We start from the raw sequence: 20,526 nt of genomic DNA, 5'->3' as shown, positions 1-20,526 counted from the left end.
CAAGGGGTGGATTTCAGAATGAGGAGTCAGGCTTACTCTGATCACCTCTCCAGCCCCAACAGCGCAAAGTCTGCTTCAACTATCAACTTCAAGGCACCCCGGAAATAGCGGGTCACAAGAGAGTGACAAACATACAAAAGAAGTAGAGGAAAATGATGATAGTAAGGATGAGAAAAGAAAAAGCAGCAGTTCCCCATGTTGTTCCGGCACAGTATGAGCATGACATTGATAAATCAGCCCATCTACTGTGCATAAGAACTTTGGGAATGACCAAAAGACAACTTCAGTCAGTAGCACTGCCCTGGTGGGGCATCGAAAGAAAGTTTTTACTCATTTTCTCAAAATGGCTAAAAATGACATAGACATTTATCTTATGAGCATGGCGACATTTCTTGTAACAAACATCTATATTTACAGTACTGACTGTATTTGAGCCCTGCAGTAATTTACAAGATAACAAAAACCAACAAGATGAGAAGGAAGACCAACAATCTGTCTCAACTCCGAATAATTGAAGGCAGCTGCTCACTCTGACTTCTCTTCAACAAAGCTGCTAGCTTGGAGGACTTGAGTGCAGATGTCTGCAATTTAAGTGGGCTTGAGTCGTCTAGCAAAGACTTCATACCAACTCGCACCTTAGAATCATCATCATTATTTTTTACAGAAAGTTGACATTCTGCCGAATGTTCCTTTTCAGATGATGTTTCAGTTCCTCCATTAACAAAAGAGGAAGAGGAAACAGTATCGGCGGGGTAGTCATTAGCCAGAGACTGGCAGAACAACTCCGAAGCCATCCTTATGGCCTCTTTCCTGTTTCCAAGCCTAGGGGAATCCCACTCGACATCTTCCTCACTTTCATTAAGAATCCTTCTGTTAACACCATTTTGTTTACCAAGTCCACCCATCCAGTTTTTCAACATACCATTATTACTATGCTTTTTACCAGGTGACGGTAGAGGTCCACAGACTCTGACGTCCACAACAGGGCACAACTCCTCTCTACATTTCATCTTTTCTCTCAAAGCTCGACCTAGACTAAGAAGCGTTTCACCCGCGACCACAGGCTTCGAAGCTTCATCGTTTCCATCTGAGCTTACATCAGACAGACTGCGACGTGGCTTAGAACCTATCTCATCATTTACATCTGAAGAAGACGCTCTCCCACTGTCAAACTCGGAAAGAGGAGATGGAACACTCTTTGACGGCACTATGCTCTGCTCATCGATTCCCTTGGGATTTTTCTTAGGGGAGAGACCCTGAGGACTCTTTTTCCCCCCGACTTTCAAACTTCTCTTCGAGGTACTGCCTCTCTGACTCTTCTGTTCACAGAAGTTTTGACTTCCTGTGGGGCAGCTGTATCTCTCAGTGTAGCTTTTTTCCTTCCGTGTATTAAGTTCATTCCTCCCCCCTGTTAATTCTGCTACATCACTGACAGTTTTCCCACACACAGCTGATGATTGTAGAATGGAATTAGAAGAGGACTTGGCCTGAGGTGAATTCTCAAGGGAATATCCAATACACTTTGGCAATTCCAGAAATCTGCAAGCCTCCTCTTGAGCAGAGTCTGCACTGCTCTTCAGTTTACTCTGTTGCATTTTCTTGCTGCCATCAACAGTGGCTGTTGGTAGATCCAAATCACCGTCACGTAATTTTTTGCTGCTACTGTTCACCAGTTCACTAGATTCAGAGTCCAGTAATCTTGACACCGTCTCAGAAATTTCCATAGATTTTGCTAGAAACATCTTGGACAGCTGACAATTATCTATGCCTTTATCTTGCTCCCTGAAACACACAAAACAATAAGAAATTGTTGAAAATTAAAAGAATTCTTTGAAACAAGTATTCTTGTTAAATGTCCTGAGGAAAAACGCTACTGGGAGACATGTTTACTCATTAACAAGCAGTAAGGTGAGAAAGAAAAATATAAGGAGAAGCAGGTTGGTATAAATCAGTGATTAATTCTTTTTTTCATAATTCCCTTTTCAGATCCCCGTTTCACCTTTTTCTTCTTCTGTGTGATCCTGCTAGAGCTCAGGAGGTAAGGGCATGTAAGATCATCTCTAAGTACAGTTGATTGATTTTTAAATATGGGCCATTTTATCTACCGTACATAGAACATAGAATCATCCCTTGCCTAACAGGCAGCTAGTGCCATTTCCGAAGGGAATCTTAATAGGCTCTTAATATTTATGCCAACTAGAGTGACTTCAGCTTTGGGTCAGAATCTATTTTGAATGTAGCCTGAAGGGCCTTCTCTCCTACTCTTTTTTAAATTTTTCAACAGCTAAGGAATAGACTTGCAAAACTAGCACACAGGATCTCCAAAATAAATTTTTTGTCCATATCTGAGAAGACTAGGTGCTCAATCCTACCTACCCTAAGACAGGGGGTTTCGAAAAAATGAAGGAAAAAAAGTATCAAACAACGGACATCCAGTTGACAAATGAACACCATGCATGTCGAGCTACTGAGCCCCCCTCAATTTCACCTCATAATCATAATATGTGTGTATAATATATTCAATTAGCGAGTTTATTTGGTATGGCTCTACATTTAGGCCACGCAGGCACTGTGGGTCAGGAATGAGCAGACATACAGACAAATAATTTCAAAAAGGAAAGGAATTTGGTCACAGGAGACAGGTAGGTGTTTTGGGCATCTTAGCTACAAAGCAACAAAACAACCAAGAAGGATGAGAGACACTGGCACATAAGACGAAAAAGGAAGTTAAATGAGCAGCAGAGCCCACAGAAAGAGAACAAAGCAAATGAAAGGCAGCAGCAACCAAATTGTTGCTATTAACAACATCAGAGCACCTCTTTAGACGTCAACTCTTCAAACCAGTTGAGCCAGTAACTTGGACAGAACAAATTAAAATCGACCATGGAAATTTTAACAGCCATGTTTCAAGCATAAATGTTTGGAGAATTTGAACTAAAAACCAGAAAAACATTCTTAAAAGTAGTAACATGGGTGAAGGCATTCTTATTCTTTTCGTTGAAAAGTCATTTTCTTTTCATTCCATACTGCCCCATGTCCTGATTTATTGGTGGCATGCGGACATTAAAAATATTTGTTTACAGGAAATATCTCATTGCTCCTGGCAAATTCCATCTAAATCCAGGAAAGTCAACATAAGTTTTTGGTTTAGTTTTAGTAAGGTTTTTGGGCGCTCGCAACTGCATACGGTTATATGAGCGCAAAGGGGTGGATGTCACCAGAAGTCCAAGCTTACTCTGCTCACCTCTCCAGCCTCAACAGCAAAAAGACTGCTTCAACTATCAAGGCACCCCAGAAATAGCAGTTCACAAGAAAGTGACAAACAAAGTAAAGGAAAAAATGACGATAGTAAGGATGAGGAAAGAAAAAGCAGCAGTTCCCCCAATGTTGTTCCGGCACAGTATGAGCATGACATTGATAAATCAGCCCATTTACAATTCTACTGCGCAAAAGAACATGTTAATATCCCCCCTTTGGGAATGGCCTAAAGACACTTCAGTCAGTAGCACTGCCTGGGGGGGGGGGGGGGGAGTGTAGTCAACATAAACAATGAAGCCTTTACGAGAAGTCCTCACAACAGCTGATGACTTATCCATCAACACCACGAGACAAAAAGAAGAAAAGTAGAGGGAAAAAAAAAAGACTCACCATTTAGACAATTCACAAGACACGCGTTTCATGCTCAGCTGAGTCCTGCTGGATACTGGACGGCAGTGCACACGCAAATTCTCTGCTCCTCCTGTCATCTCGACCGTGTCAATCAGTTGTAAGGCCCGTATTGCACCTAGACACAAAAGCAAAAGAAGAATTAACCTATAAATAGTACTATTGGTAGATGTAAAGGTGAACTAATCATGAAAATGTGCGTGTGCCAGGAGAAAGGTCTGTTTTTGAAAATTCTGGATTTTGAAATAAGGGCATATTCTTTAGACAGATTCAATGCAGGTCAAGCTGATTTTTAAATTTTTCAAATGTACTGAGTATTTTTAAAGTATGCCACATTTTGTAATATATGGGGTGTAAAAACAAAGTTTGGAGAAAACCCCAATTTCTAGCACATTTAACCTTGATGAAGTACAACATGCTGCAAAAATAATGAATAAAAAATTTAATTTAGCCTTAAAATATTACGAATTCCACTCAGTATGCTATTAAGAAATGGTTGAACTTGTGTTTTCTAATGGAACTAAATTCTAGACCAGTTCTTAATTTTTTGGCTGTTTCAAAAATAACTTTAATGAAAACTGGAATCTTTCTCCAGGCATACACACAAATGATGAATAACACCAGAAGCAAAAACTGTGTAACACTTGAACATGTCAGAGACACAAAATTTTGACAGAAAAAAAAAGGTGGTAATTATACAAGTTTTACAGAAACTCCTTCCTCCCATCCCTATCCTAGCCAATACCCTTTCTGCAGCAAAATACAACTTTTAAAAACCTCCACCTTGTTCAACACGGAACTGGGATGAGGGGCACATGCTCAAAGATGGAACTGGGCAGAAGGGCACATGCTCAAAGACTACAGGATAAACAAAAACAATACAAGGTTATTTGCAAATGTGTCACAGGGGCCTGTATTTTAAACATGAGACAGAAGTGTTCCTGGTTTCTTCAGTGCTCTCTTGTAAGCAGATGTTAAAACTCACTGACTGCCAGGCCCGTGGAGCCTCAATAGCCATGGTCTGCCGGGGTCTTTAGAGTGTTTTCAAAAAATCATAACTCAAAAACTATAGTACTTAGGTATTTGAAATTTTGTGTGCTGTGCATTTACATGCTTTAGTGTACTCATGCCAAATATCTTTTCAATATAGGCAATAGTTGTGTTTTTGAAAAATGGTCAATTTAGTACTATTAGATCTAGATCTAGATCTAGGATTAGATCCTGGCGCACTACTAGATCTTGCACTAGAATCAGGTAATCTTTGCCTTCTTTTACCTTCCCGAACACAAAATGATGGGTCAGCATCGCTATCAACATCTAATTCACCTATTTCAATGTCTGATCCAACACCATGAAAAGGCTCATCATCACTTTCGTCCGCAAACGCATCAAAAATATTGCGGCGCTTCTTGGATGCCAAAGTAGTGAAATGACAACAGAATTGACAATATGCATGGAATAGGTCTCTTGGGGAAAAAAATCACCAAAAAAAACCCAAAAGCGTAAGGTCGATAACTCTAGCAATTTATCACGTCGCAATGGCTTCACTAATTGCTGTAAACTGCCACACTCAATTGCAGTCCAGGATGAATATGGAACAAAATTATAAAGTCCATACCGGAGGGCCTCCGGGTTCAGCAATTTTATTACGTAACCTTATCCCTGATACGCCCCGGTAACGGCAGTCAGTGAGTTAATAAGCATAGAATTATGAACATAATAAAAACACACCATCTGACTTTTTTCTTTTCTTTTTCTTTTGGTAAGTGTTTTACGGCGCTCGCAACTGCATAAGGTCATATGAGCGCGCGGGACACACCTAATATTTCCAGTTGGTAGGAAATCTTGAATTTTGCCCGAGTGGCGGCCGAAGCCTACTCTTATCGATTTTAGACCACCAAGGGATCTTTAACGAGCGCAACTTGCACACTGGCCCTCCAAGATTTTTCACCCTTGTCCGAGAAGGCTAGGTGTAGATCTTTCCTACCAGAAAATCAGGGGTGTGGCTGAAAGACAGCAGTAAGAAGGAGCCCAGGAGTAGCAGTAGAAAGGCTGCAGAAGGAGTCAGGAGCCCAGAGGAGGGGGCGAAGAAGGTGAGGGGGAGGGAGCAGAAAGAGGAGATGAAACAAGACGACAGAACATTGTTAGAGAGCAGAACAGGAGGTGAAAGGAGACAATTTTAGAGAAGAAAATTTGTTGGTTGCAACCCGGATTTGAACCCGGGACCTTTGAATGAGAGGCCAACACCTTAATCTCTAGGCCACGAGAGCCCCCCTCATCTGACTTTGATGGATGACAGGAAGCAGATCTCGAAAAAGAGTTTTTGGAGGGCACCACTGGCAGGACCAGCTTCTCTACTTTCTTTTAAAATTTCTGTCTACCTGATTACTGTTACCTTGCATTAAAAAACCTTTATCATGCTGATGCTTCAAAAATGCTTTTACTTTATATTTTACATGAAAACCCCAGGAACGCACAAGAGTCACTTTTTGTGTTTAAAAAATTATGTTTAAAACAAAAAACTAAACACTTTCAACTTTTCAAGTAACAAAGTGATAACATCAAATGACAAACAAGCAAAAAGAGCCCTGACCTTTATGAACAGGCCTGTCCACATCCATCATATGGCAAGCCTCCTTCACCCTGCTCAAGTTGATGATCTTATCCAAACAGCTTGGAGTAGTATCCTTTTCAGGACCGTCATGAGGATCTAAGTGCAGGAGGTCCGGTCCAGAGGCAGGTTCTTCTGCTGCTCATTTTAAGACATAGGAAAGAAGCGAGAGCTATACTATGTATTTATGTAGGATGAAATAAGAGGATGGAACAAAAGGAGCGAAAAAGCTATTTAAACTTCCCTACCACATCAGCTGTTTTAAATTTTTAGAGATGGTTTTTTAACACAAATAGCAGTCTTTAAGATCCAAAAAATTCCAATAACTTAAAAAATTTATCAATGGAATTTTTAAATGCAAAAACTACAGTTCTTTCAGAATATTTGCCTGATAATCCTTTATTTTTTTACACATTATTTCATGAAATCCTTCAGTTCTACATTCACGTTACATTACTTAAGACTTTGAAGGTCTCCGTTTGGTTCTATCTGAGATAGAAATTTTAAAGGAAGAATTGCCTCTTAAAATTTAGAAATACCCTTACTGTGTTGAAAGGCATTTAACTAATACCTTATTTATAAATAGCGCAAATCCCCACTCAACAGCAAGCTCTATGCGCTTCACAATCTATACTATTCCAGCAGACCTGAGAGCATTCTGAAACAACCTCAACTTCCTGGGAAGCATACAGTGCAAGCAGCCATTTATAGGCACTAAAACACTAACATACTAACAAGATCTTTCGCTGTCTCTAGCCGGGTACCCATTCCCACCTGGGTGAAATGAGGAAAATTTGTGTAAAGTGCCTTTCCCAAGGATACAATGTCAGGCCCACGGCTCAAACCCGCGAAACTGCAACCTTGCGGTTATTAGTATGGTAGCCTAACCACTAGGCCACCGACGCCACTAAAAACAATCCCCCCTACTCTAAAAAGAAATAAAGTGAGTTAAAAATTGCCACTCCACAGAGATTGTGAGCCACAACGTTACCTTTTTTCATCAAGTCAACTGTATCTTTAGCAACATCTACGACAATGCGCACATTCATGAGAGTCCAGCCATTTAGTTCTTTGAGAGCTCGCATAGCTTCTTCTCGAAAAGCGTAGCGAACAAACCTGAAACAGAAAAAATACCCAAACATGAATACTGAAATACAGACATATATTGCCATTACAAAAGACAATACAGTATCAATGGGTAAGATAAACAATCTGTTTCAAACTTGTGCCAAGCATTTTATGGAGACTCAATATATTTTAAGTGGATGCGAACAACTTACTGTTCTCAATACTTTTGCTATACTTCGAGACAAACTATGAATATAATATATATTTATAAACATTTCACAGAGTGGTATCTGAGACTTTGCTATTCAGGTGTAAAGTCAGACGTGGTAACCTACCTAGGGAGTCTTAAGATCTCATACCTGGCAAAATCTAGTTTGTTTTGTTAGTAAATTAGTAGAGGTTTTACGGCGCTCACAACTGCATTAGGTCATATGAGAGCCAAGAGGTGGAAGTCAACAGAGAAGTCCTAACAGGGAATCGGGCTTACTCTAGAATCTAGTTAAACACTGTGTCTTTGCGACAGACTTTTACACAAATTTCCTACCTCCAATTAAAACAAGAACAACATGAGAAATAGCACAATTTTTCTTACCCCCACCCCTCTTACAAAAGGGACACTGTTTTTGTATGCACTAATTTACATGACACATATTTGCATGCACAGCAAAAAAGTCCTGCAACACCATCTGTTAGTAGTATAATTTGCGACAACACCCGACAACACCCTTGCTGTGAAAGTTGGATTCCAAAACAGTCAGATCATGCCCCCAATCTTGTTCAACAACCATAAAAAGGAAAATTGAAATCATCATACTTAAAAATTAAGCACATTATAGTATACACACATTCCGTCACATACAAAATCAGATTAGCATCCTCACATTTTATAAGCCAAGAAAAAGGGTCAACATTAGATTTGCTGTACACTGGTTTTTCATTGGTACCAACATACTGTGCATGTGACATTTAAATGCTTTGTATGACTGCATAATCAATGTTTTCAGCATAAAGTAAGGCTACATTCATAAGCCACAAGGTCACAAAAATTTTCCCGGAAACAATAAAATGAAATGTAATATAACATAAATGTGTCTATCCACTTTGTAAAAACATTATACATTATAGTTTTCAACTGGTTTCAGATTAATTTTGCCATCAGTTTAGAAATTGTGAGTTTACAACACATGGTCTCTCCAAGTTCCACAGTAGGCGAGACGAAGTTGCCTTTCTATTATAACATGTCAGAGCAACTGATTTCACAGAAATTTGCAGACAACATTCCCAGACACTGACACACTAATATTAAGTTTTTACCCATATTTGTATGATCTACTCTTTCCACTTCCATCTTCAAGTATACAATAGTCAACAATTTCACCACATCCACTGAACAGCTTATAGACATCGCTCTGAAATGACAAAGAGATAAAATGCACAAATGAGATGCAAAATATGATACAGTGGAGTCCACTTATAACGAGTCCTGAAATAACGAGAAGTCTGTTATAAAGACACTATTTTAAAACCGCGTTTTTTTCCCTTCTTTATCTTAGTAAATAAAATATTGCTATTGCGCAATCAGACAGTCGCGCGAGTCGGTTATAACGGAATATTGCTACTGCTGTGCACAGCGTACAGACCAATTAAACAGATAAAACTTTGTCAGTTGAGAAAGTCGTTGGCGATCCAGCGAAACAAAGAATGGGAGAGCCCTTGCGAACCAACAATGAAGGCCAGAGCGAATGAGCAAGGAGCGTGTGACATGCGCAGACAAGCAGAACACATCGCATAATAGGCCAGCCCAGTCTAGATTATCTAGGCCTACCATGCCTCTCACTTCTCCGATGCAGGGATGGAGAAGTCAAAAATTAAATGCTGTGATGGATGGAGTGAATATGAGACGTGCGCAAGCAGACCGAACGCACCACAGGGTGTGGTGGGGTGGGGGACAACACAGCGGACGAGTTAGCCTAGAGCCAGAGCCCCTTCCTTCTGATCGCCTATGCCGTGCTGTCAACATTGCTAGTGCTAGAGAAAGAAACCTGATTCGATTTTTGATCATGTAAGACCTAGAGATCATGTTGAGCAAAATCATTATCAGGGGAAATACAAAATGGAATAAACAGAACACCAAACTCATAGAATAGGCCTACTTTACTATTTCCTTTGAATTTATTACTGGATCCCTTGCCTTGTAACTAGAATCCTGCTACAACGAACATTTCACACTGGTCCCCTCCCTCTCTTTATAACAGGAATAAATTATATGAAAAAACAAAACAAAAAAAACTTAGAACCTCATTCCAAAAACAATGCTTTTAACAAGTTCAACAAAGCTCAGACTCAATTTATTAAAGCTAAAAAGCTTTAAAAGTCACACTGACTCACGAAATCCTAATAAGCGGTGCCCATTGGCAGGATTGGTTCAGTTCAGTGGGGGTTTTTTGTTGTTTTTGTGTTTTGCGGCGCGCGCAACTGCATAAGGTCATATGAGCCCGCAGGACACATTAAACATTTTCAGTTCGTAGGAAATTTTGCCCGGGTGGCAGCCGAAGCCTACCCTTATCAATTTTAGACCACCAAGGGATTTTTAATGTGCGCAACCTGCACATGGGACCTCCAAGATTTTTCACCCTTGTCCAAGAAGTTTAATTTTAGTAAGAGTTTTATGGCACTTGCAACTGTTATGACATCCTTCAGTCTCAGGAGACTATGGATCTGCCCCGTAGGAGATTTCAGTTTCGAGAGCAGCGCTTGCTGTGGCTGAACAGGCCCACACTCGAATGACAGTCCCTGTTGCAGTGGCTGCACTTGTGAGTGGTGTCTTCCTGCGTTGGTAGCCTCTGGCTGTTCTTTTGGCGACGGCGTTTGTCTTCAGCAGCCTGTCGCAGTCTGGCTTAACCTCTGATGAGACCAGCTCGCCGGAGCGTGGTAAACAGACTTGGGATCTGCATACGGGTGAGAACTTTGACGTTGGTGACTTGGTCGCTCCACTGTATATCAAGGATGTGCCTTAGGCTGCGCATATAGTACTCTCAACTGCTGTCCTCTCTGATAATGACATGCGTCAGTCTTACTTATTCAATTACCACCAGTGCTTGCATTTCACAAGACCACTGTTTGACCTATTAAAAACAGAAATGACTGAACATCTCCTTTGCTTCCACCCTTAGCCCCACCAATCCATGTAATAAGCACAGTCAATCAATGATAAAACTTTTAAAACTGACGGAAAAATGCCTGTTTCTTTGATTTAATCATTTTGAAAAGTGCCTGATTTCATCATCATGCCATGATTTATGTGTTCTGCAACAATAAATACAGCAGTTTAGCTCCAAAAAAAATTAGTGCATGATCTGTGTGTGGGTGCGAAAATAAGATTCGGATACAGACAGTGGTGACCACCTAACAGAAAGCCCCTTGGGTGGAATTGCTGCAAATTAAATTTTAGAAAGGGGAGAGGGAAGAGGGAGCCTGATTATAACAGAATCCAGCAAATGTGAATAAAATGAAGAGATATGAAAGACTGCCGCTGCCATTTCCCCAGTGGTTCAAGTCTTGTATTTTCGTTATTTGTAACAATGCAAGGTATCTATACTATAATATGTTCACTTTCGTCTGACCAAATTAAAAAAATTCTAGTTCATTTAATAATTTACGTATATAAAACATGCTTGTTCCTTTTTATCTGTTTTCTTCGAATTTTGACTTTCTATCTACTGCAAATCTAGTTTATCATGAGAAGTATGGAAGTTTTTATATGAAATAAAAATTTTTAGCTCATTTACTAATTATCATATGTTCCCTGAATCTTTGCATGGCGCTTCAGCAGGCCAGCAACCAAACAAATTTGGGTTTTTTTAGATCTTGATCCAGTAGGCCTACATAATTTTTTCCAGTTTTTCTCTTTGGGCCCTATTAAAAACTGTTCTTTGGATGGAACTCACAAGATCAACCTAACCTTCAAATTGCTCATTTTTTTAGACTGCTACACTACCCTGCCCCCACATTTCAATGTAAACTTGTAGATTTTATCCCTCCACAGTCTAGATGTCTCCACATGAGTGTCGAAAATACTCACTCTCCATCTCTTGAATCGCGTGCGTTAAAGTTAAAGTGTGGTGTTGAGGAAAATATGTCAACTTTTTAAAAAATTTGGTGTTACAGCAGTCTCCGCCTAAACGCACTGTGCTCGGGAGGGCTCTTCATCGTGTATTTATACGGAGCGTGCGTTTACATGAACCTTTGCAAAGGGAGGAAGGGACGCAGTCATTTCATTGCCTTGGTATTCTAGTGACCCCCCTTTGGGGTGAGGGTCAATTTTTGCTGATAATGTGACGACACGTGACTGTTTTGTGAAAAGGATTCCCCGACTGCGGTTATGACTACAAAGGCGTTGAATGGGGGGGGGGGGGGGTGTAGAAAGACAGCCTCAATGTAAATTAATGTAATGAATATGCACTATAAAACGTCGGGAACAGCTAAGAGGAAACTGTTGGCGATAGTCATAGATCTAGTCATAGAGACGACGGCGCGGCCACGTGGCTTTCCAAGCGACCACCCCCTGACCGTAAATTCACGGACGACATCAGAATCATAGATCTCTACATTCAGAGAAACATTTCTCTTGTGATTCGTTGAGCAAGTACGTTATAAGAATATATAAGTTCTTCGAGCGCAACTGATTAGGCTTACTTGGCTAATATTAAACCCTGTTGAGGCCTATCTAGTGTTTTCTGCATTCACGCGTGTTGCGAACTCCTTGGTCTAACTTAACATTACACCACACGCAGTCACCCAAACACCAGTCAGAAACCTTCTCTCAAAGATGCATTTCCAGTGACCAATCAAAAAACAGTTCAGTCCCCCAACCGCCCCCCTCCCCGACCAGCCCTAGACCGAGAACCAGACCTATGTGTCTGTGGAAAGTTGGGTGTGAAAACGTCGTCCATCACTCTTAGTCTTTGTTCCCCGTGAGGGGCACTCTCACCCGCTTTTCTTGGCTTGTCTATGCAAGCTGTGCAGGTTGTAGTGAAAATTTCTCCTTCTCAAGCTTAACCTGTCAGCGTGTTTCGCAGATCGGAGCGTGCGTTTAGAGGGAGTGACCGTGCGTTTGTACGTCTAAATTATATAGTAAACCCGTCAGATGACGAAAGCGTGAATTTGAGCGGAGCGTGCTTTTGTATTGCGTGCGTTTAGGCGGAGACTACTGTACATGTATCAAGTTGTAATTCCCTATTATTTTTTTTACCCGCTTTAATCTTACATAAAAGAAAACGCGTCAGAACCTTAGCTTGCAGTGCCCTCTATTTTCATGCTTATTTTAAATAAATTTGTGTTTTATGAGTTTATGAGGGTTTATAATTGCAAGTGGCTATTCTCCTGCGTCGCGCCAGTCAATAGATTGATGGCTATTCTCGGGAACGTATAGTTGCTCATGTCGCTTCTCCTCAGCTTTCCGTCTCCCCTGTTGGCACGTTATCCGTTATGGCCATTATTGTTGCAAATGAGTTCAAAGCCAGAGGCGCCTTCTTGTACAAGCTGGTTATTGGCGCTTCTGGTGCTGTCACCTCTGAATAGAAATTCCAGTAAATTTTTACTTTTAGACCCATACACAGATGCACTGTTTTGAGGGATAAACTACCATCATTTTTGCTGCACAACACATTGCCACTAAAACCCTTGCAAATCAATTGTTTTGAAGTAAATATCAATTCTAATTGCCAAAACATCAAATTATGGTGAGGTGAAATGTAGGGGGACATGCCCCCCTGAAACCCCCCAGACTCTTTTTAGGTCAGGGGGGGCAAACCCCATGCTGTTAAAAACAAGTGAAATATTACTACGCCATTGGTCATCATCATCAATGCCTTTCACCCCTGGCAGGGTTTAGGCCACATACAAGCTCCTTCCATTTATCTGTCCTGAGCCATCCTTCCAAGCTCGTTCCAAGTGGGCTCTTCTCTGCGACGACTGGCTCGCCAGCAATTGATGCATTTCGTGTGGGGTCTAGTGTTCCAGGAGCCGTTTGCCCTTTGCTTGAAAACATTGAATTTCTTCCCGTAGTCAGGGCATGGCACCGGTTTGTTTGTGTCTGGAGAAGAAGGCCCCTTAGTGAGATCATTAGATCTGTAGGTATCTAGAGGAGGGGGCCTCTTGGTGGGATCATTCTCATACGACTGTCTCTTCTTGAACGCTGAGAGTGCTGACATGGATGTGCTAGGCGTGGCATTTCTAGCCATCTCTCGGCCTTCAACAAAAGCGATGACGTCGCTGAAGCTTTTCTTCTGAATGTCCCGTGTACTAAGGGCCTCTCTGCGAATGTCGAGGTCTGCAATTCCTGCCAGGAGGACGTCCCTGACAGTCTCAGTTGTGTAGTCGGCTTGGACAACTTCTTTGCATGTGCATTTGGCGATGGTTGTGAACATGCAGGTCTCGGCCTTGCCCTTTACCCTGGCAGCGAAAGTGCAAAATTGTTCGTCGGGTGCCTGGCGTAGCTGTATGAGTTCTGCCCTTCTCACACCAATGGCGACTGGTATCACAGCAAATTCCCGCATTATTGACTTGACCTCCTTGACTAATTTCGACTGGATGTTAGGGTCTGCCTTCAGTATCAGATCGCCCAGGGGTTCTGACGCACATTGGAACAGTTGCATTGAGGCAGCCTCATTTATGCCTGATCCTATTTTGAAAGCCTCCCATCTCCTTACGAACCCGTTCCATACCTCCTCCTCTACCCCGAAGTCAATTTAGAGACGGTCAAGTTTTGGTAGAGGTGGTGCAGGAGGGTGGGCAGTTTGGGTGTGTGTGAGGGCATATATTGAGCAGTGCCGCCACCACCGGGGCGTCTCCTTCACCGGTTTCATAGTTACAGCCTGGGAAAGGGCATATGACCATATTGCCAAGTTGTGGGTTGAAGACTGCTGGGTTAGTTGTCCTGGGTGATCAATTGTTTTCAAACTTTCTCATAAGGCTGACACCGTATTGAAGAACGCTAGTGTGGCTGTTCTTAAAGCGATGAAATCATCATGAAGAAAGACTTCTCAGTGTACTTCATTTATTATAAACAGTAGATGATGATTTCATCTGTGAACACGGATTAACAGGGACAATGAATGATACAGGTACAACATAACATGAAATAATATTGGGTACACCACATAACGTACGGAGAACATGAACTAATATCATATAACAAATAACCATACAAAAATCTCGAGAACAGAAACCGATCGGGGAAAGAGTTCAAGTTTTAAATTTTCCCGAGCGTTCTTGGAGAAGGCCTCTATGGCCGCGGCTATTCAGATTCGAGTCGGACTCAAAACTCCAAAGTGCTTGCGCAATCAACGGGTGTACCGGATGTGAAGTGGACAGGCAATTCGACCATGGTCTTCCTCGGTTTCTACAATCTGGACAAAATTTTCCACACAAATTAAGAAAAGTATTAGAGACGTCAAAAGTGAACAACAGTCAACAGTGCAAAATCTGAAATACTACACAACAATGACAAACAGGGAAATGGCAATCTGAGCTCAAAGCAGTGAAAAAAATTTTCAGAACACCAAAGGATTATATAAAACTCTATCAATAGGTAGAATCTAACTTAGTCTAAACCCGCTTCATTTGAGAAACAATGTGAGGCGCACGAACAGGTTCACTGATCGGTCCCGATGGCGAGACTCTTTTTTCACCCTGTGTACATAGATACTGAGACTAGGTGCCCGGTTACCGTGTACGTAGATACTGAGACTAGGAGCCCAGTTAGTTACCGTGTAATAGACACTCGGTATAAATATAGATTTTATTTGTGTGTGTTTATTGTTAGGAAGAGGCTAGCCGTACTTAATGACGGCTAGACTAGTCTAGCCATACTTTAGTACGTCTAGACAGCTGGGCTAGCCGTATTATTCTTAATATGATGGCTAGACTATAAATTTTTAGTTTGCAGAACCCAGGGTTGGTGATTTTTTTTTTTTTTAATAAAAATCCAAAAAATCGATTTTTTACATTTAAATCGGATTTTTTAAATTTAAATCGGATTTTTTAAATTTAAATCGGATTTTTTTATTTTTTTTAATGTCAACAGTTTCGGATTTTTGGAGGCTAAAAGTAAGTTCTTTTAGTGCAAAATGCATTGTCTTTATTTTAACTAATGATTAATTTAATTAAGCAACTGCAATTTTAGAAAGCCTTAATCTGCTATATCAGTGAGTTATGGCTGCAAACAAAAAAAATGAAGAAAATGTCAGTCTAAAAGGAAGGGGGGGGGGGGGTAATTATGCATAGATAAACTTGCATTTTATTACAGTGTGTGTGTGCGCGCGCGTTTGTGTTTGTCTAAAAAGAAAAAGAAAATGCTAATTTCAATTTTATGAAAAAAAACTAAATTGAATACAATACAGTATTATTTTACTACTTACAGTGACAGGGGGGAAAGCAGACTTTTAAGCATGATTATTTTAGTCTACTAAACCTTATATCTGTTTTATAAAACCAAGGAAAGGAATTCTGAATGTTTAAAGATGTAAAAACAGAATACATTTTTAAAAAGAGATTTAAATCACTGAGTTCTATTTTTAAAATCAAGTTGATTAAAATTTTTAAAAATCAACTGATTTAATTCAACCCAACCCTGGTTTTCAATTATGAAAAAAAGTAAATTGAGAACTGTATTATTTTACAGTGACTGGGGGGAAAGAAGACTTTTAAGCATGATTATATTAGTTTATTAGTCTACTAAACCTTATATCGTTTAATAAAACCAAGGAAAGGAATTCTGAATGTTTAAATATGTAAAAACTGAATACATTTTTTTTTAAAGTGATTTAAATCAGTTGATTTTTATTTTAAAAATCAAGTTGATTAAAATATAAAAAATCAACTGATTTAAATCAACCCAGCTTTTATTTCAATTATGGGGAAAAAAAGTAAATTGAATACTGTATTATTTTACAGTTAAAGGGGGGGAAAGCAGACTTTTAAGCATGATTATATTAGTCTACTAAACCTTATATCTGTTTTATGAAACCAAGGAAAGGAATTCTGAATGTTGAAATGTGTAAAAACTGAATAAAAATAAAAAAATTTTAAAGTGATTTAAATCACTGATTTTTATTTAAAAAATAAAGTTGATTTAAATTTAAAAAATCAACTGATTTAGATCTAGATCAACTTGATTTAAATCAACCCAACCCTGGCAGTACCTAACCTAAAGTATTCGTATTTGAGACGAAACCAGGTGCCTTAATGACAGTCCTTGTATTTTAAACCTCCTGTTTTCTGTTAATAGGGCCTAAGATAAGTACGGCTAGCCTGACAATCTAGCCATCCTTAAGTACGGCTAGAATCTAGATCTAGATCTAGAATCTAGTATTGATGGCTGAATTGTAAATGAAATTTTTAGTTTGCAATGCCTGAAGTATTGGCCGACACTATTTCTCTGAACATTCGGGAAAATAAAGCTGGGCACTATTTCCCCGAACGTTCAGGAAAATAAAGCTAGGCACTATTTCTCCGAACGTTCGGGAAAATAAAGCTGGGCACTATTTCTCCGAACACTCTGAAATCACATCCTTTCCCGCAAATTTAGGATATTATATAGAGTATAAACCTACCAAAGATTGTTCGTATACAATATGGTTCAATCGGTCCAAAAAAGTTCGCAGTAAATATTTATAAAGAAATGCTACAGTTCCAAACGGTTTTTCGCTACAGATATGACGTGTTGCCTATGAAGGGTGCTGCTCTTAAACTTTATGTGTTGTGTTCACTCGTGTGCTGTCTAGATCTAGATCTACGGAGGGTTATTGATTTAACGACACATAGAACTAGCTTCTGCGTTTGTCGCGGCCGCGACCAATCAATCGTGGCTCGATTTTTTGGCATTTTTTGGTTGGGGAATAAAAGTCAAATAAAAAATAAAAAAGAAAGAAACCGAAACCTCTTTACTTTTGAAAGAAAGTTCACTTAGCTTCACTTAGTCTCTTTCTCACTTGTCGTCACCACGTTGATTTGTTGAATACGTTACAGTTACTTTTATTTTCCCTTTTTGACTCTTTGTGGTGTTTTATTTTGTTAGTGTGTAATTTTTTTTCTTGTTACTGTTCTGATGTGTTGTTTCTCTACCATTTTTTTGTTGGGAAAAGGAGGGGGGGGGGGGGGAATGTTGCATAGTGTAACGTCATTTAATTTGATGTTCCTACCTTCATTAGATTCTAATACACATATATAGATTTTTTAATGTTTTATGTTAGAGCGTACGTTCCACCAAAACCGATTACATGTACTGACACTGGCAGGCCCCTTAATGTGTGTGGTTCCATAATTTACATGTAATATCCTGTACTTTAAAAAAAAATTACGCACTTTTAGGGTTAAAACAGGCAATTTTCTTCAGACAGGTTGACACACACCCTTATTTGTTCATTTTTTGTGGTTGTTTATGGGCTGTTCGACTAATTTTGATTTCATTCTGTTGTGAAACCTTTCTTTTTCACGTTTTTACACCCATCTAAAAATCTCTAGACTAGCTCTTGAAAATTGAAATAGATATAGACCCAAAAATTTGCTCCTGTGTGTGTGTGTGTTGTCTATTCATGTGCGTGTGTGAGTGTGTCTGTGTGTGGTAGTAAGTGTGTAAGTGGAGAGTGAGGAGTGTGTGTGTTTTTCGGGTTTTATTTCAGCCTTTATTCAGTAACAGTTCAAAGTATACAAAAATAGAAACACAGGATCTATTCACTCTAGGGCTCATGAGTCGTTCCTCTCTTTCAGTTCCACTCATTCAATCAATTCCCGTGTTCTCTCCCGCGGCTCATCCCCTTCCTCATGACTTTCACACCCCACCCCCTCCCTCCAGGCACACACAAAGAAAATCTCACTCATTCCCTTGCACCCTGCGAACCATGGTGGGGGGGGGGGGGGGGTCAGTGTCGTCGTCTTGTAGTTGCTGTCGCCTGTGGATACACTCGTAAATTCTACCTTTCATCCGCTCTGTCACTCACACTGTCTCTCCATCCACAACTCAGCTCGTCATACGTTCAAAACTTGCCCACTGATCATGTTTTGTTACTGTGTGTATAAGTTTGTGTGTGTACATGTGCATGATGGTGGTGGGTATGTGATGGGTGTTACTGAAGGTTGTATCATGTAGGCGGGCTTGCCATGCGGTGTTCCTTCCCAGACCAGTGACCAGAGGTAGAATGAAAGTTGGCGCCGAACTCTCGCAATAAATAGGCAAAAAATCACGAGACCGGCAGCCGGAAACCGTTCGGAGAAATAAAGATCGGCATTATTTCTCCAAACGTTCGGAGAAATAGTCACTTCGTAAAGTATTTGTATAGGTGCCTTACTGACTTGCATGTATTTGAACCTGAATAATTACTAGATCTAGATCTAGATCTAAATCTAAATCTAGATCTAGATCTAGATTCTAGATCTGTAATGAGACCTGTGTACTTCACAGGTTTGAGTCGATAGGGCCAAACCTAAATCTAGATATAGATCTAGATCTAGATCTAGATTCTAGAGTCTAGAGATTTCTAGATCTAAGTACGGCTAGCCACTTCGTTATTGTTACTCTTGCAACACCTCTTCTCTTCTCGGCACTTAGGCTTAGGCTTAGATCTAGATCTAGATCTAGATCTAGATCTAGATCTAGATTCCAGATCTAGATCTAGATCTACATTCTAGTCCTATAGATTTGTATGACCTAGATCTAGATCTAAATGTAATCGTGTTGCAGGTGCCGTAAAACGTTAACTAAAACATGACAAAACAATTAATGATGCATGCAAGGGTGGGATGAGGGAGGGGCAGGGATGAAGAACCGAAAGTTACCTTGCTCACATCCTCGTGCAAATGTCCAACAAAGACAGAAAACAGATTTCTTTTACGAAAATGTTTCACATTATCTGTTGACATTGTGTAGATCTAGATCTAGATCTATTCTGTGTTTACAGACATTAAGCGACAGGATAGATTTTCTAGCCCTGGACCTAATGAAGAATCAAATGTTCAGACAAAAACATTCAAGTCCACTGTCTGCCTGACTTCCAGCTTGACCAGCTTCATAGTGAGAGAAGTCCGGCTAGGGTAACATTCGCTCGTGTGGCGGGAAAGTTGGAATCGATACTTCTAGGTCAAGGCAAAGATAGTACAAGACAAGATGGGCCACTCAGCCTAAAAAGTGTCCGCAGGAAGTATGCTCTTTGCTTCAGATGGCGCTGCAGTTTGTTTTGAAGCTCTCTTTCGTTTTTCCAGAAGAGAATAGGAATAGCACCTCCTTGCGTGCGCAGATCGACTGCTGTTCATCAGCAGTTCGGGTACGTTCAATGCGGAGTTTTAGGGTTTTTAAAAATTTTAATGACCTCTCGCCTTTCATTCTAAAGTCAAATTAAACGAAGAAAACCATCTCCCTTTCCTCCGGAAGAGGTTTTTTTTGTCAGCGTAACCATTTTTAAAAAGCGTTCTTCCGAAATTTATCCCAAAACTTGCTAGTTTCACTTTAATTTTTTAAAACTCAAGTAGGGTAACTCTGTTCGCACAGAGTGCGCTTTTGTGAAGAGGGCGCCACCAAATTTTGAGGACACTTTTTTAATTGGCTCAAAGAGAAAAGTGGCCCCTCTTGTTATATAGACTCATTGGTCAAGGGCAAGGCGCCAATAGGCCCAGAGACACTAAAATAATATTTAAATTAAATACTCTCTGATAGGCCTTGGCTGAGACGAGAAAGCTAGGCCAAAGCTCTAGTAGTAGTAGGCCTAGGCATCCTTGGCCTCGGTCGGTTGAAAGTGACGGTCGGCGACGTTCGCAACGGTCGGCGACACTAATTTGACCACGGTCGGCGGCAGTCGGCAACAGTCTGCATTAAGCATTGTATGTCAACCATGATGTCAACTGACTATATGTAACCAAAAGACTATGACATCTCTCTCTCTCTCTCTCTCTCTCTCTCTCTCTCTCCTGAGATGAATTCTTGAGGTGTCCTTGATTCACTAGCTAAATAGTGCTTTAGATCTAAATTTATTGTGCTGTGAAATTTTATCGAATGAGTTCACTTGAGCTCCTGCTCATATTGCAGCCATCGAGAGTTTTTCATTGTCCGAAATGACTCGTAAATATTGCCAGCAACTTTGACAGATACCTTCCAAAACAACCCGAGTGTACTGTTAAAACATCAATAA

At 40.3% G+C, this 20,526-nt stretch overlaps 1 protein-coding gene across 1 annotated transcript; it reads right to left on the bottom strand.

Annotated features, from left to right (window-relative positions):
• Positions 1-246: 246 nt before the first annotated feature.
• LOC101847170 lies at positions 247-19,463 on the bottom strand. Its single transcript, XM_005091115.3, has 6 exons — positions 19,181-19,463; positions 8,660-8,754; positions 7,269-7,393; positions 6,260-6,415; positions 3,649-3,784; positions 247-1,782 (listed from the first exon to the last, which is right to left on the bottom strand). Exons 1-6 carry the CDS (start codon positions 19,262-19,264, stop codon positions 498-500), a joined length of 1,881 nt encoding a protein of 626 aa, XP_005091172.1. The 5' UTR covers positions 19,265-19,463; the 3' UTR covers positions 247-497.
• Between the last annotated feature and the right edge of the window lie 1,063 nt (positions 19,464-20,526).

Source organism: Aplysia californica, unplaced genomic scaffold, assembly GCF_000002075.1.
Source record: "Aplysia californica isolate F4 #8 unplaced genomic scaffold, AplCal3.0 scaffold00026, whole genome shotgun sequence".
Taxonomy (NCBI): domain Eukaryota; kingdom Metazoa; phylum Mollusca; class Gastropoda; order Aplysiida; family Aplysiidae; genus Aplysia; species Aplysia californica.
The sequence above is the reverse complement of the archived record's forward strand: the minus strand, read 5'-3'. Positions and strand labels throughout refer to the sequence as shown.

Bases quoted from the DNA above. Each gene is read 5' to 3' on its own strand.
- LOC101847170 (XM_005091115.3), bottom strand. From the start codon at position 19,264: ATGTCAACAGATAATGTGAAACATTTTCGTAAAAGAAATCTGTTTTCT. The intron at 7,394-8,659 runs GTAAAAACTTAA...TTTCTGTTTCAG, and splicing joins AGTAGATCATACAAATATGG to GTTTGTTCGCTACGCTTTTC. The intron at 6,416-7,268 runs GTAACGTTGTGG...TAAAATGAGCAG, and splicing joins AGTTGACTTGATGAAAAAAG to CAGAAGAACCTGCCTCTGGA.